This window comes from Leopardus geoffroyi, chromosome B3 (assembly GCF_018350155.1).
Source record: "Leopardus geoffroyi isolate Oge1 chromosome B3, O.geoffroyi_Oge1_pat1.0, whole genome shotgun sequence".
In the NCBI taxonomy this organism is placed as follows: domain Eukaryota; kingdom Metazoa; phylum Chordata; class Mammalia; order Carnivora; family Felidae; genus Leopardus; species Leopardus geoffroyi.
In genome coordinates, this window is record NC_059337.1 from 31746427 (window position 1) to 31762047 (window position 15621).

Here is a 15621-nt window from a genome sequence, read left to right on the forward strand (position 1 = left end):
TCTATGTGACTAAGCAGCTCATTTACCTGGTGTGCCTGGCTAGGGCAGGGAGAGCAGAGCCTTGTTCGGGGGTGCTCTGGGTGCGTGTAAGATGTGTTAGAGCTTCCCTCTCCCGTGCCCCCCACCCCCCATCCTGCCTGGACAGATGGCAGCCTCTGTGCTACTGTGAATCGTCACATCTGCCCTTCCCTGAGAGGCGGGCCTTACCCTGAGATGAAGACCTCTCTCAGGCGAACAGTCCTACCCCCGTGTAAATCAGCTAGATGTTGTCAGACCCTACCACACACTGGCCCGCGGAGGCAGACCAGCATTCTCTGTGGGGCTCAGAAGGCTGGAGGCAAGACAAAGCCTGCCCACTGCCTGAACAGGAAGTGACGGAGCTGCTGGCACAAGGGGCTGTTTCTCAAAGGCGCTGCAGGAGAGGGAAAGTGCACTGGCCTGGAGTTGGGGGACAAGTGCTAAGTCGGCTCTGTGACCTTAGGCAAGTCACTTAACCTGGTAACTTTTGCTCTCGCTACCCCTCAGAGCTAGAGCTGTGCGGAGCGGCAGATCAGAAAATGGGTTGAAAGGGGTCTATAAAACACATGGGATAATAAAAATAACAGCAAAATCATCCTCTTTCTCTCCTCTTTGATGACATATTTCTTTCTGTTTCACCACCTAGGGAACAAGCTTTTCTTCCTCACTGTCGGAGAATGGAACTGTTTATAAGCCCTTGCTTATCAGACTTCCAAATTAGTCCCCCTCCAGCCTACCTAGACTTCCCCCTGGAAAATCTAACACGGAATGAGATCTCAGAAACCATCCATAGTCAGTTCAATTAGCCAGAGAATTTTACTTACAATGATTTGGCTTTATTTTTTGCAAAGAAACGCGTGTGTATTTTCTACATAGACAGGCGCGTGTGTGTGCACGCAGCAAAAGGTAATAAGCAAGAAGGGGCATCAGAACTCTGAAATCTAACCCGTCTTTCCAGAGAAACATGGGTGGGGGTCAAGATCAAAAGCAACTTGTTTAATTCAATTTGGCTTAGGCATGGAAAGGGGAGAAGTACTTGTTTTTGGGGGGTCCTCGGTATAGTTTTCTTTTTTAAATACTTTTTAAAAAAAAATTTAACATTTATTTCTTTTTGAGAGACAGAGCGTGAGCAGGGGAGAGACAGAGAGAGAGGGAGACACTGAACCCGAAGCAGGCTCCAGGCTCCGAGCTGTCAGCACAGAGCCCGATGCGGGGCTCGTACTATGGACAGCAAAATCATGACCTGAGCCAAAGTCGGACGCTTAACCAACTGAGCCACCCAGGCGCCCCCTCAGTATTGTTTTTACACAACTGTTTCGAGAGAAAATTGCTATCTTTTTGGTCAGTGAGGGTGACATGTTGTTGGTAGTGCAAAAGACACAATCATGGACATGATACAAAACACAGAACTTGGAAGAAGCTTCCAGATTAACTCGAATTGAACCCTCACATTTTACACATAAGGAATCTGTGGCCCCCAGAAGGAGAATGCTTTGCTCCCGATCATGGAGATGGGTGGGGCGAGAGCCTGGCCCTGCACCCCGTCTACAGCTCTTTGCCCTGCCATGTGCCTGCCGACAGGGTCACAGCGGCTGTTTCCCAAGGCAGGCAGGAGACAGCCTGACAACGCGGCGCTGCCTCGGCCTCTTCTCAGGCTCCTTCTGGGGCAGCTTGTTCTGCTGGTGGGGGAGGGGACCATCGGCCCAGAAACCAAGGTGCCCGGAGCTGAAAGGCCCATCTGTGGCAGTCAATTCACCCGAACACGTTAACAAGCGAGGGAGACGCTGCACAAAGCAGCAGTTACGGCCTGGCCCCTCTGCCGCTGGACAGCCGTTTATCACCTGCAGCTGCACTCGCTGGGCAGCCTGCTGGGCGCTGCCTCCCTTGCAGCCCTGTCTGCTTCCCCTGCGGTGCGGCCTGCCGAGTCAAAGCTGCCCGGCCCCACTCACGGTCCAGGCGGGAGTCACCAAGCCTTTCAAACCCAGGCCGTCTTCAGTGGCTCCTGTGAAATCTATGTTTGTCCTTCCCCTTAGCCCTGGAGGAGGAGTCGCTGCCCTGCTGCCGGGATCTCTGAGGCTTTTCCTCCGACCCAGCTAACGATACCTGGCTCCTGAGGGCCCCAGACACTCCGATTTGGGAGTGACGAAACCAGTCACAAATGTCTAAGGGCCCTTGGTCTCACCACTGTGTGAAGAGGGAAGACGGCAAGCGTCACATGAGTAAAACTGTGATCTGCTCCGAGCCCTCTTGGGCCACACAATCTAGTTTACAGCCTTAGATGCTAGTTTTCCAGAGAGGAGACCACTGTGAGTTTAAAGGGAACAACCTCCATAATGTCTCTGTGCCTCATTCTCCCCTCTCTGCCCCCATCACCCCTGCTTGCCACGCACGGCAAGCTTCCTGAAGGCCCAGCTCTGGTGACGCGCCCCATGTTTTATGTCCACAGACTAAAGTGCTAACTTCTCGGCCAGCCACGGCTCTTCACAATCTGGTGCCAGATGATTCACCCAGGCCACAGACAATGAAGGATTCTTCCAGCTGTGCCTGGCCCACGGGTGCCACTACGCTTCTGCCTCCACCTGTGTGGGTCTTCCACCTGTTACCTCCAATCCGGTGGAGGTGCAGAGGCCTCCCCTGTACCTCAGCCCAGAACAGGGGCCCGGCACGCACTCTTCTGGCACTTGGCCACAGGAGGGGCGCCTGTGATATTGCCTGGCACAGGCCCCCACAACCCTCAGGTAGGGCTACCTGAGTGGAGGGAAGATGATTTCCATAAAGAATTTCTCTGTGAAGGAAATTTTAGAACTTCACCCTCTTTCCCATCCTTCTACCAGTGGTTCTCAATGGGGAAGGCGTGGTTTTCTTCCCCAGGGGACATTTACAACATCTAGAAATATTTTTGGTTATCATGACTTGGGGGGGGGGGTGCCCCTATAGCAAAGGACTGTCCAGTCCCCAAAGTAAATATGCGGAGGCTGAGAAACCTTGTATTTGGGTAACTAACAAATTGCAACATGGACTCCACTGTTTCCTTTCTACGGGTGATGCCAGCAAACAGTGAAATACCTAACGCAAGTGGTGAGGACAGAAAAAGATTTGCCCAGGGGCGCCTGGGTGGCTCAGTCGGTTAAGCGCCCGACTTCGGCTCAGGTCATGATCTCCCCGACTGTGAGAGCCTGCGTCGGGCTCTGTGCAACAGCTTGGAGCCTGGAGCCTGCTCTGGATTCTGTGTCTCCCGGCTCCTTCCGCACTCATGCTCTTTGTCTTTTTCCCTCTCTCTCTCTCTCAAAAAATACACATTAAAAAAAAAGAAAGAAAGAAGAAAAAGATTTGCCCAGCCTGAATAACCATAAACTGACACGATCAAAGGGAGTCACTCACTCCTGCTTCGGGGTCCCTCAGAAATATCCTAGATGGCAGTGTGGCAGTCCCCAGCTGCCACAGCATGGCAGGCTTCTCGGCACACGCTGCTTTCTACTGCTGACTTCAGATTACAGGGTGGCTACCCAGAGCAGGGCAGCTCAGCCTTCCTGCGTGGGGCCAGCTAAGTGCGGAAAACCTGAGTTAGGACTGCTTGCACGGCAAACACATCTTGAGCACCTCTCTGTCTGGTCCTGTGTGAGCACCGGGGACACAAAGAAATGATAAAGTGGCTGTCCTCAAGGAGCTCCTAGTCTACTGGGGACACAGAGTAGTAAACAAATAATTTCCGACATTCGCTCTTGGCGAGGATGATCTAACTTCCATTTTCCTTTAAAAATCCTTCTGGGAAGGGAGACAATAAAGTAGAAAAGAAAGCAGTGGAGCCACACTGCTGATTAAAATCTATATTGCTGTGGCAGCCCCTCTGAGACGAGATCAGCTCCTGGGTTTGCACCAGCTGGGCTTGTGGAGCTTGTAAATAATTAAAAGGTAATTGGAAGGGAGACCAAAGTATTAAGTGGATTTTTCGCTCTCAGGGCAACCAGGGAGTTTCACTGCTGCCAGTCACATTATCTTTGGGGATTATATTCTTGTTTTGCATTGGCACATGCAGCTCCAGATAGCAGCTGGAGGAGTAAACTGTGGGCTGCCTGGACGGCTCTGAGAGGCTTGGAGATGGGAGGACACGGAGACACCAAACTTCCTACTACCTCTGTAAGCAAAGCAGCAGTAACATGCACGCTACTAGGACAGCAGTGAGGCTTTACAAGGTAAAGGAAGAGGAAGGAGGAGAGAGGGGGAAGGGTGTGCTGGGGGACCGGGGGAGAAGAGGGAGAGAAAGGAGTTAACGCAGAATAGTACCTGCTGGGGGCTGCCATTATAGCTCAGCCTAAGATAAAGAGGAAGATTTCATTCCCGGGTCTCAATAAAGGAGCAGACACAGAAACCAAGAGATACACAATCAGACATAGGCAGGGTCCCAGGCAGGAGGCTGGTGGGAACAGCTGTGCTGTGTGGCTCTGTCCTGAGGGTGATGAAGGTGGAACTACACAGGTTGCTGAGGACCTTCTAGAGAGGCTGGCTTTCTGGCCATGCTTCCTGAGGGCTAACCTGGCTGGTGAACTCATTGCTATGACAGGACATAAAGCCAGGAAGTTGAGTCATTGGGCTCAAGACTCAGTCCCACCAGGGTCCAACGTGGAGATGGCTGGGGTGGGGAGTGGGAGTGAGAAGGAGAGAAGGACAGAGAAGTGAGAAGGCGCATTATAAAGTAGGTGCCCATGCAGAGTGCCCCAAACCAAGCCACGGGGTGCAAAAACCAGAGCCAATGGATAAGAAAAAACGAGTTAGCCTTTCCTTTTCACGGATCATTTCAGACCCTCTCAACAAATCCTGAGGGACCTCTAGTCTTTTACTGGCCTTTCTCAGTGTCTGTAGGACTAGGTACACCAAGAGGAAACCTGACATACTAGTTTAAGTGATGCCCAAAGTTGCTATAAGGCTAAGAAAAAAGTACATTTGAATTTAAAATAACACCAGAGAGGCCGGTTAATCAGAAGAGAGCAACAAAAATAAGGCAGGACCAAATTTAGATGGATCATTCCATTTATTTTCTGCCAAGGCCCTCTCTGTCCTCTTTGATCTGGTTGTCGACTACTCTGCTAGGGTCAGAACCACTCAGCAGTAAGTGCCTCTTGTTCTCCTGGGCTAAGATGCCAGCACTCTGCAGGGAGAATGGCTAACAGTGACTTACACACAGTAAGCACCCAATTAATATTCACTGAGTTGAAAAACTGAGGAGACTGCACACTCACCCCTCTTCTGCATAAAGACGAAGAGGTCATCCAGGAACTCTTTCCTTTCCGGATCACCGTCCAGTTCATACAGCTGCAATCCCGGTCCCCCAGAAAAAAACACAATGAAAAATTCCGTCTAATGCAGGAAGATTTCCACCAGAGATACACAACCATCTATCTGTATGACTACAAATGTGACTCACGGGCCATTCCCGTCCTTATTCCTTGGGGATCAGATTTAACAACCCACTGCAGAGCTGGCCCATTCATTATCACAAAGGAGACATTACAGACCTTGGCAAAATCTCGAGAGATCTCTCTTCCCCGGCCTCCGTCCGCATCATCACTCCAGGCCAAACCACCATTCTAAAGGAGAACAAAGCACAGAGTTCAGAAGGGCATAGGAGAGTGACGGAGGACAAGGCAATCTTTTAGGGCAAAGATGAAGACCCTGAGCAATTGTGCTATCTTGGCTCAGACTGTAAAAGACTCCTCAGGTAACCGCCTCTGCTGCTCTTACAGGGACATTTTCTTGTTCTTTCGCTTTCAGTAATGGTTCCAAAGTAAGAGGGAGTCAGATGGAAGAATCAGGTCCAGTTGTTGGAGGAGGGTGGGTGTTACTTATCCTTGATAATCCTAGAAGAGGCGGAGACAAAGGCCCAACTTTCTGAGAACCTGTTCATCCCTAGCTGATCCTCCTGAAGCCATCACTCTGAGCTGTCCCACTTTTCTTCAGGTTCTACACAGCATGTGTGTTTGTATGATTTTATGGCACGTTTGTATACTACACAGCACGCTGTAAAGCCACGTGACCACTCGAAGTGGAGGATAAAGGATCACAGATGGCAGGTCCTGAAGTTCTGGTCTCTCCACTAAACCTCACCATTAGAAGCTGGAAGTCTAGTGACCAGAACTCCCTAGTGATAGGACAGCCTTCAGAGTTTGACGTTATTCCCAAGGTATACAGACTGTGCCCCTAGGATGAAATTCATTTCCATTAGAGAAATAATGAAAACCTAATCCTAATTTAATTGATTGGGTTAAACCAACACCACTCAGCCAATTAGGAGGAAATAGCAAATACACCTTTGTTTATGTTCCTGGAACCTGCTTCCTGCCTTTATTCAGTTGGGTAACTCTTACTCCTTAGATTAGGCAACATATTCTGGGGGAAGCCTTCCCTTCACTCTCGGCTGCACTAAGTACTCTGGAAGAAATCGCTATACGTTTTGAGCTTAGAATTTAACATACTTTGGAATTATCTATCATCCTCACCCTATCATAAGCTCCTTGAAAGCAAAAGTTTCTCATCCATCTTTGTACCCGCAGCATAGAGCACATTGCTGGCACTTAACAGGCCCCAGCGAATGCCTGATGAACTATAATCACTGCTAAAAGGCCTTAACTGGCTATTTGAGTCAATTAGGCACGTCTTCAAAAAATATACACACATACCATACAGAAGAGTCAAACAGGCCCTCTGCCAGTGGGGAATATGAAATGTCACAGTAGAAGTCTACACTGGTCAGTGGAGGACCCAGTGGATGGGACTGGATGCATCAAGCCTGTCACTCTCTCATTTCTCCCCCCCCCCCCCCCCAGGACTTCGGGCGCATGCGCAGGCACTGGGGCGTGTAAATGGTTGGGGAGGGGCATCCGGGGATGGGGAGCAGAGGTTTCCTGGGAGGACATTCTTTGGACTGCATAGGGATCTCGCTGTAAAACCTTGTCAGTAACATAAAAGCCTGGTCTAATTCCCTTCTTTTCTATCTTCCCCTCTAATCAAGCTTGCCCAAAAGCAGGAGGTATTATTTATTCAGTTATATTCTGGGACCATACTTTGCCTCCCCTACTCAAAGAGGGCTCTGAGATGTAGACCCACTTCCTGATAGCAGCAATTTAGTACACCGTGAGGTAAGTATAACCAAGAAGAAGTGACACTCTGTCAGCTGAAATGAAACAGGCTACACCAAATTGTTTCCCTGCTTATCTCACAAAAGATGTGTGTAAGGAAGTGCTCAGTAAATGCTATCTAACTGTGCACTCATCATCTCCCCAGGCAGACGTTGTTAGAGATCTCTCTACAGCTCTTCGGCTCAGGGAAGCCAATAACCAAGCGGGAGAAACACTATTTAAAAAAAAAAAAAAAGCTAAGATTCACCCCCACATTGTAATTACAGTCAACAGAAATCTGGTATCATCTGGTGGGAACAAGCACAATGAATAATCAAGATGAATTATGCCTGTCAGGTCAGCAAACCCAGACAGAGTTACAGTCCCCCTTTCAAAAGATGCAGTAGGTTGCCCTAATGCCCAGTGATTTTGTTTGAGCCAGTAATTCCTGCTGGAAAGTCAATTATCCCGGGAGCCCCTATCGGCTGAAAGACATTTAATGGGGGATCATTGCCGCTTCTATTATGTCAGCTGTTTACTGTGGCGGCTCAATTCCCAACTCTCTCCAGCTAGAGATCTGAAGCACAGGAGGATTTTTTCTCTATCAGTCACCAAGAGAGATGAAAACACAGTTTTTTGCTAATTACAATAACTTCCAGGCACTCAGAATGCTCACTCAGAAACTATTTAACACTCAGCTGGGTGAGGAGGACAGAATCCACAACCTAGAATTCAGACAGGGCTTTCCACAGCAGGAGAGGAGTGTAAAAACAAGCACATCAGTACAACCACTGTGTGACTACGTGTGAAAATAAACACCCAAGTGCGAGAGCTCAGCTCAGGAACAGAGGAGAAGGGTGGGGGCTGGGGGTTGTCATGACCCCTTGGCTTTCTCCAGCTCTGCTTAGACATCAGAACCCAAGTGGTGGGAGAATCAGACCTCGCACTAGCTGTGGCTCACTAAATATGAAACACTTGCAAATCTGCTTAGCTATGGGATTTTAGCCTAACACCCCTAGCTCAGTGACCACAGAAGACAGGGAAATTTGCCAGAACGGGACGGAAAGAGGACACTCAACTCTTTGGGCAACGCTACCATTTGACCCATTCCACAGATAGGAATTTTAGTGATGATTTAAAGCAAACACAGGAAGGGCACCTGGGTGGCTCAGTTGGTTAAGCATCCGACTCTTGGCTTAGGTCATGATCTCATGGTTTGTGGGATCGAGTCCCATGTTGGGCTCAGCGCTGACAGCAGGGAGCCTGCTTGGGATTCTCTCTCCCTGTCCCTCCTCTGCTCGCTCATGTGCAAGCATGCGTGCATGCTCTCTCTCTCTCTCAATAAATAAACATAAAAAAAAAAAAAAAAGAAAACACAGGGGAGTGGAGTTGTTGTCTTTTGTCCGAGGCTGGGATGGGTCATTACTTAATTTAAAATATTCAGTTGGGGCTGATGAGAAAATGTCCGCTCTCTTTGCATGACTCTCTTGGTCTTGGGGCAGTTAAACCCTACTTCACAAGATTTTCTGGCTTCAGTGAGAGTAATTCCTGGCTCTGCCCACCCTTCACAGTCTAGCCTGAATGCTGTTCCTCCACGAAGACTCTCGCTTCTGCCCACCAGGCAGAATTGATGCCTTTCTCCTCTGGGCTATCACCGGATGTTCTGGTTACTTGTGTCCCGCCTACATCCCCAGTCTGTGTGTGTCCCCTCGAGTCTGTGCACATCCCATCAGGGTATCCCCAGCCTCTAGTACAGAGAAAGCATGGGCACGTTTACCGAAAGGCAGGAATGGGCTCCCCCATGGGACCTCCAACCCCACAACTCCTCTGTTCTCTCCTCCTTTCATGGGGAGGACCGCAGGCTTCAGCACTCTGATCAAGTACTGTAAAAACATAGCTACTTCAAGCTGACGTGTGGGTTTCTGGGCCTCTCACCAGGCTGTGGGTGTGACTGCTCGAAGCCCAGCGATGACTTCTGTCTTGGATGCTGAGCATGGTGGGGAGGAGAGTGAGAAGTGGCAGAGGTGAGCGTGGGGAACACACATCCAAAAGGAGCTAGCTCCACGGTTTAGGGGGGTCCCCGAGAAAAACATTTCAGTTGAAGGGCCGCTGCATGCAAGGCTATCGGCCAGGGGAACAGGCTCTGTTACCATGAGGTCTGCAGGCAATAGTGAGTGGTCACTTATTGCCATTTACAACCTTCCCAGCCTCTCCTACTTAAGACCTCTCTTAAAAGCTTTGATCTCACCAGGAGCTCACAGGAAACTGACAGTTTGTTCCCAAATACCCATCCAAGGCTAGCTGTGGTTGCTATATCCACATTCAGTTTATTTTTCCCAGGGAAGCACAGTGTCGTGCCTTAGATCCCTCAAAAATGGGAGTGGAAGAAGGCTAGGGGAAGGAAGGGAAGCTAATGTTTGGGCATCTTCTGTGCAGTGAGGACTGGGCCAGGGGCTTAACAAGCATTTTCTCACTGAATTGTATGATGTAGGGGTAGTGATTTTAGAGATGGGAAAACAGTGGCTCAAAGAGAGCAAGCTGCTTAAGTGGCCCAGGCTCTCAGAGCTTCCCAGTGGCAGTGCCAACATGCAAACGCAGGTCTGGCTCTCTTTGTCACGCCATCCTGCCTTGTGGGTGGAAGAAACAGCAGAGAGTGTTCCGGGTGTGACATTGGGAAAGGAGAGAGGGAGGAGAAGAAGGAGAAAATCCTCTGGTCACAGAATGCCCACACTGCCAAGTCATGGCCCTTTTAGTCCCAGATTCATCTCCTAGGTTTCACCTGGCAAGTGCAGCCAACCAGGAAACTAGCCCTCAGGCATCACCTGCCCGGGGAACTTATCTGGGGGTACTGGGATAAGAACTGCTAACCTTTCACCACTACCTCCAAAACAGAACATCCTGGGTAGGAAGGGACCCATCTTCCCCCAGGGGACAGGACACCAGGGGAAAGAGAAAGAGAGATAAGCAGGTTACGCCTCTGAGAGGGCGGCAGAATATGGCACCTAGCACTGTGAACGTGCACATAAAAGGCCTTCAAACAATAATGAATCAAAGTCTAACCTGACTGCTCCTCAAAATTAAAAACAGTGCCTCCCCAACACTTCAACCTGGAAGATCCAGAAGACAGAGGGATAATGTATTCACCCTTTGAAAATCTAAAAGGCTGCCTTGGAGAAGAGGACGCAAGGTGTTGTTGTTGTTTTTCTTTTCCTTTTTTCCATAAAGCCCCAGAGGGCAGAACTAGAGTTACGGGGCAGAAATTACCCAGGTCGACAGAAGAAGGACTTCTCTAGCAATCAGAACTGCCCAGTAACGGAGGGGGCCTTCTCAGGAGGTGAGCAGCTTCCTGTCCCGGGATGGCCATCTGTCTGGGACGTCACGCTGTGGAATCCAACATGGGACAGGGCTGGATGAGAGGGCCTCTAGGGGCCCTTTCTGTCCTGAGCAGCAAAGACCCTATGACAAACTCATTCAACACTGATTTCCTGAGAACCCACCCCAGGGAGAGCATTGTGCAAGCTGCTGAGAATACCCCTACTCCCCAAAAAGTGATTCTCCCTGCTGGGAGTTTTACCATGGAGTTGGAAAAACAAGCTGGACACACAGAGCATTGAACAGAGCAAGTCAAAGTACCAAAACACAAAGTGCCCAGGAGGTGGAAGAAAGGAGAGCTCCTCAGAGGTGGAGATAAAGCCGGCATGGAAGAATGGGTTGAGGGGAGATTTACAGTGTAAATGAGCACAGAGTGGGGGGATAAACAAGGCATGTTTTGGCAGGGAGGATTCAAGTCTGAATAGTTGAGGTGGGAACAGGCTGTGAAATGCCTTGAATACCAGGAGGAAATTTAAACTCTGAACTGTGAACAGGAGGGAGGCAGTGATGTTTTCTGAGCAGAAAATGATTAAACCAGTGTTTTAGAAGATTTTAATGGCCTACTTTGGTTGGGAAAAAATAGAAACCTAAAAATGTATGTAGACACCTAATCGGGTTGAGACTATGCGGGATTTTCACTTTTCAATTTTTCATTATATCATTCCCGTACGAACATATAATCACCTAGGATATGCTAGAAACTGTGTAAAGTTCTGAGGCAAAAAGAGCAAGACAGTTAGGAGCCTCTGACCTCCTGGAGCTTGCAGTCTAATGGAGAGGGAGAGATGATTAAAAAAACAATTTATTTTTTCTAGATTAACTTTGGAATGATGTGTCAAGCAAGACCCATCACTTGCTCTCCCCCCTTCTCCCTTGACCCCAATGAAGAAAATCCGGATTGCACTGAAATTATGGAATAGTTCAGTGAACTGACACCTTCACAATATTTAGCCTTTCTAGTAAGGGGGCAGTATGACTCTTCACGTAACAAAATATGCTTTGGCCCGCATAAGGTTTTGCAATACAGATACACTACTTTTGTAAAATGCACGGAAGACCGGAGAGGAAAGCCAGCACAAGGGGTGGCAGGCTGTGTGGTAGTCCATGCAGAGAGCCTAGGGTAGGAGTAGGGGACAGCAGGACCAGGGAGAAAAGAAAAGTCTTGGGAAGAAGCAGCCAAGTCAGAGAATTAACTGGATCTGGACTAAGGGGACAAAAGGGAAAGGATAAATGTGAACCTTATCCTAAGAAAGGTTCTAATGGGAATGGAAAGACGCTGGGCAAGTAATCACACAGGAATAGACCACTATCTCTGGTGCTGGTGGTAAGAGTGTGCGGGAAAGAAAGGTGGGGGGAGGGGAGAGAAGACAGAGAATATTCCACAACCCTGGAACAAGCCAGGTTATGGCAGCTGTCACCAGCAAGAGCCAAGCTTCTGGTGGGGAGAAAGGGAGAAATTCAACCAGTGTTTCCTGACCCAAGAAGGCTACCTTGGGCCTTTCTTTTTACTGGGATTTGGAAGGAGGAAAAAAAAAAAAAAAAAAGCCCAACCAGACCACGCCTCCAAGATCTTAGGAGCCAGCACTACATTCCTTAGAGCTGTACCTCCCCAGAGACAGGAGCGCCTGACTTTAAAAGCAATTAAGTATCTAGGCTATTTTAGGATTACTCCTTGACCACCTGGAATATCTTATTAAAGCACAGCTCAGATGTCCAAAGCAATTTTAGTTCCCATTCCTCACTCCTCCCCAAGGCAAGAGTTAACCCTTTCCTTCAGGTTTAAAGTGCAGAGGCTAAGTTACCAACTCTTCATCTGTGCCCCCCATATTCTGAAACCTCCAAGAAACTGTCATGTCCTTCATACATACTTCAGATAACTTTTGCAGAGATTCTTGAGTGTTCTCTAAAGACATAGAACAGTAATGTGTTTCCTTTCTGTCTACTCTCTATAATCTAATAGATTCTGAACCCCAAGGTCAAGGATCTGGGCAAATTCCTGGGGGCTGAATCTCAAGGTAGTCATTAGGAAAATAACTAGACTTCAAAGGGGCTGATCTCAAACTCATGGATACTATTTAATTGCTTTGAAATATAAAATGTAACTAAAGTACTTGGGCTGAATATTGCTGTTGTTACTATTGTAATTTTTTTTTTTTTTTTTTTTTTTTTTTTAAATAAGCAACTTACCTTTTCATTGGCTAGACCTTGGCTCTGCAGGTATCATCTATGCTCACTGTGACTGCTCTACTGCTGGCCAGGTTGATATTGCTGGAATGTTAAAAGCTCAATTCCCAGATCTTGGTAGGAAGAAAAGAAAAACATCTTTGCCCTCGCACCAGTTTTAACTGGTTCCAGGAGGTAATGAGACATGCACAAGGGGGTAATGGGCAGGATTATAGGAGAATCCTAAAAGGAGATTGAAGCCCCAGGAAGTAAAACAGATATTGTTATAAGCAACACTGTTGGACTACAAAACCCTCCTGATAAGATCAGGATTACTGCTCTTAGCTAAATCGCTCAGGCCTTGGAAACACCAGAGTTATAATTATCAGATGCACACCTTCCGCTGTCAGGTAACTTTAGCAGGAACCAGAAAGCACCTCCCCTCCTCTTACTAGCAGCAAAGATCAATTGAAAGTCGGTGGCTTGGAAAAAGAGCTAAGGGACACTTTCTTGATTAAGCAGTAGAAAGGAGGAGGAGGGGAGGAGGGGAGAGGGCAGCAGTCCTACCTTGCCATCTAGGCACACCATCCCTCCAGGCAATACTTAAGAGTGCTCAGAAATGGGGTGTTCCTACAAAATGAGGAAGAAACTCGGAAGTGCGGTGCTGGCGATGAGGATACCCCTATGCCAAAGAGTGGACCGGCCCTGCCAAGTCTAAGTCTGCCACAGAGCCAACTGCCAGCTCCTTTTCTCAGCAGAGTTCCGCATGCTTATTCTGCCCTGTAAGCTATCTGCCCCCTGAACTTCCATACTGGCTCCTGCCATCCATTTAAACCACAGAGCTCAGCCAGCCAGCAGTGTTGTGAATGGAGGAAAACACCTCATCTGACCTTCCTAACAGAAGGGAAAATTGACATCTGAAGATGTTAGGAAACATGCCCAAGATCAGTGCTTTCAGAAATGCTTTTTTAAATGAAACTTTTTTCAAGCTACATTTTAAATTAAATTTTATTATTTTATTTAAGTTTATTTATTTTGAGAGAGCAGAGAGAGTGTGAGCAGGGGAGGGGCAAAGAGAGAGGAAGAGGGAGAATACCAAGCAGGTTTGGCACTATCAGCACAGAGCCTGTCGCAGGGCTTGAACTCATGACACTGTGACATCATGACCTGAGCTGATATCAAGAGTCGAACGCTTAACTGACTGAGCCACCCAGGAGCCTCTAAAGCTACATTAAAAAAAAAAAAAAAAAAAAAAAGATTTTGTTTTTAAGTCCTCTCTACACCCAATGCAGGGCTCGAACTCACAACCCTGAGATCAAGAGTCGCACGCTCCAACCGAGCCAGCCTGATGCCTCCAAGCAACATATTTTAAATATATAGAAAGAACACATTTTTAAAAAATGCTATGACAAATTATTTTATAAAGTAAAAAAAAAAAAAAAAAAAAAAAGAAAACTTCTTTCATTTCAAGCTTGGTATTCCACGGAGAGGGTTTCCTCACACCAAAGGCAGCTGCACTTTGTGTTCAAAAGTCGGCCCCACGTATAGTTTTGAAAACATCTCCTAAGGTTCTCCCAACCCCACAGCCCCATCTTGGGGGGGTGGCACCACGATGTGTACACGTCCTGTACTCTGATGCCCGCTGCCCCGTGCTGCCTGCCACCTCTCCTAGCTGTCTTCTCTCATACACAGCAACTTGCTCCTCTGTGAGGCCAGGGCACCAGCACAGGGCCCGGCAGGTGGCAGGGGCTCAAATGAATGTCAGTGCCCGAAGAACAAGCCACAGGCATAGACTTAGGAGGATCCCCACGGCTAAGTGAGGAACTGGGGGGAAACAAATACTTAAAAGAAGGTGGGCTTCAAGTTCTAAAAATACAATTCTAAAAAAGGGACCTAGAAGGCAATAGAAACCATTTCCTAAAGTCAGCAGTTTAATTTTAAGGTTCAAGAGGAAAACAGAAGTGTATACATTAAAAAAAATAATAAGAGCCCATTATACATATTCAATTTTACAAATTAGCAAAACTTTAAAAAATGATAAGATTTGGGGCGCCTGGGTGGCTCAGTCGGTTAAGCATCCAACTTTGGCTTAGGTCATGATCTCACAGTTGGTGAGTTCATGCCCCACATCGGGCTCTGTGTTGATGGCGCAGAGCCTGCTTCAGATCCTCTGTCTCCCTCTCTGTCTCTCTCCTACTCTTTCACTCTCAAAAATAAATAAACATTGAAAAAAAATTTTTTAATGATAAAACTCAATGATAACAAGGGGTTGGGGCAATGGGATCTCCTTTATTCCCATAATGGAAATATAAAAACAACAGGACTTTTCTAGAAAGTCACTTGTCTTAAAATGCCATCGCGGGGTGCCTGGGTGGCTCAGTCCATTAAGCGTCTGACTCTTGATTTCAGCTCAGACTGTGATCTCACAGTTGATGAGTATGAGTCCTGCATCAGGCTCTGTGCTGACAGTGGCAGAGCCTGCTTGGGATTCTCTGTCTTTCTGCCCTTTCCCCATTCAAGTGCACATGCACGCACTCTCTCTCTCTCTCTCTCTCTCTTAAAATAAATTAACTTAAACCCTAACGCTAACAGTAATTGAGTACTCACCACGTGCCAGGCCCTGTTCCGGTATTTCATGTGTATTAAACATTTAAGCCTCGGTAGAATTCTGAGAGGGTGGGAACTATTATTACTTCCACTTTTCAGATGAGAAAACCAAGGCATAAGGAAGGTATAGGAAACACCTTGTAGAAGGTTGCAAAGCAATGGAATAGAGGAGTCGAGAATCAAATGCAGGCAACACATCTTTAAGTCTTTGCTTTTAACTGCTTCACTATCTAGTCTCCTCCTGATCTTAGAATTCTGTTCTCCAATTCTACCCTAAATAACCAGAAATACAGTCAGTTTTATTTATAATAGCAAAAAATTGGAAATAGCCTAGGTATCTGACATTTAC

At 47.6% G+C, this 15621-nt stretch overlaps 1 protein-coding gene across 7 annotated transcripts in view; it reads right to left on the reverse strand.

Moving 5' to 3' along the window:
- The window catches only part of ARID3B (AT-rich interaction domain 3B), a 58494-nt gene that overhangs the window by 15550 nt on the left and 27323 nt on the right, over window positions 1-15621 (reverse strand). For all 7 annotated transcript variants that reach the window (XM_045449096.1, XM_045449094.1, XM_045449095.1 and 4 more), the window contains exons 3-4: window positions 5532-5603; window positions 5256-5328 (exon numbers count right to left, since the gene is read on the reverse strand). In XM_045449096.1, coding sequence (XP_045305052.1) covers window positions 5256-5328; window positions 5532-5603 — 145 coding nt within the window. The remainder of the gene's footprint in view (window positions 1-5255; window positions 5329-5531; window positions 5604-15621) is intronic.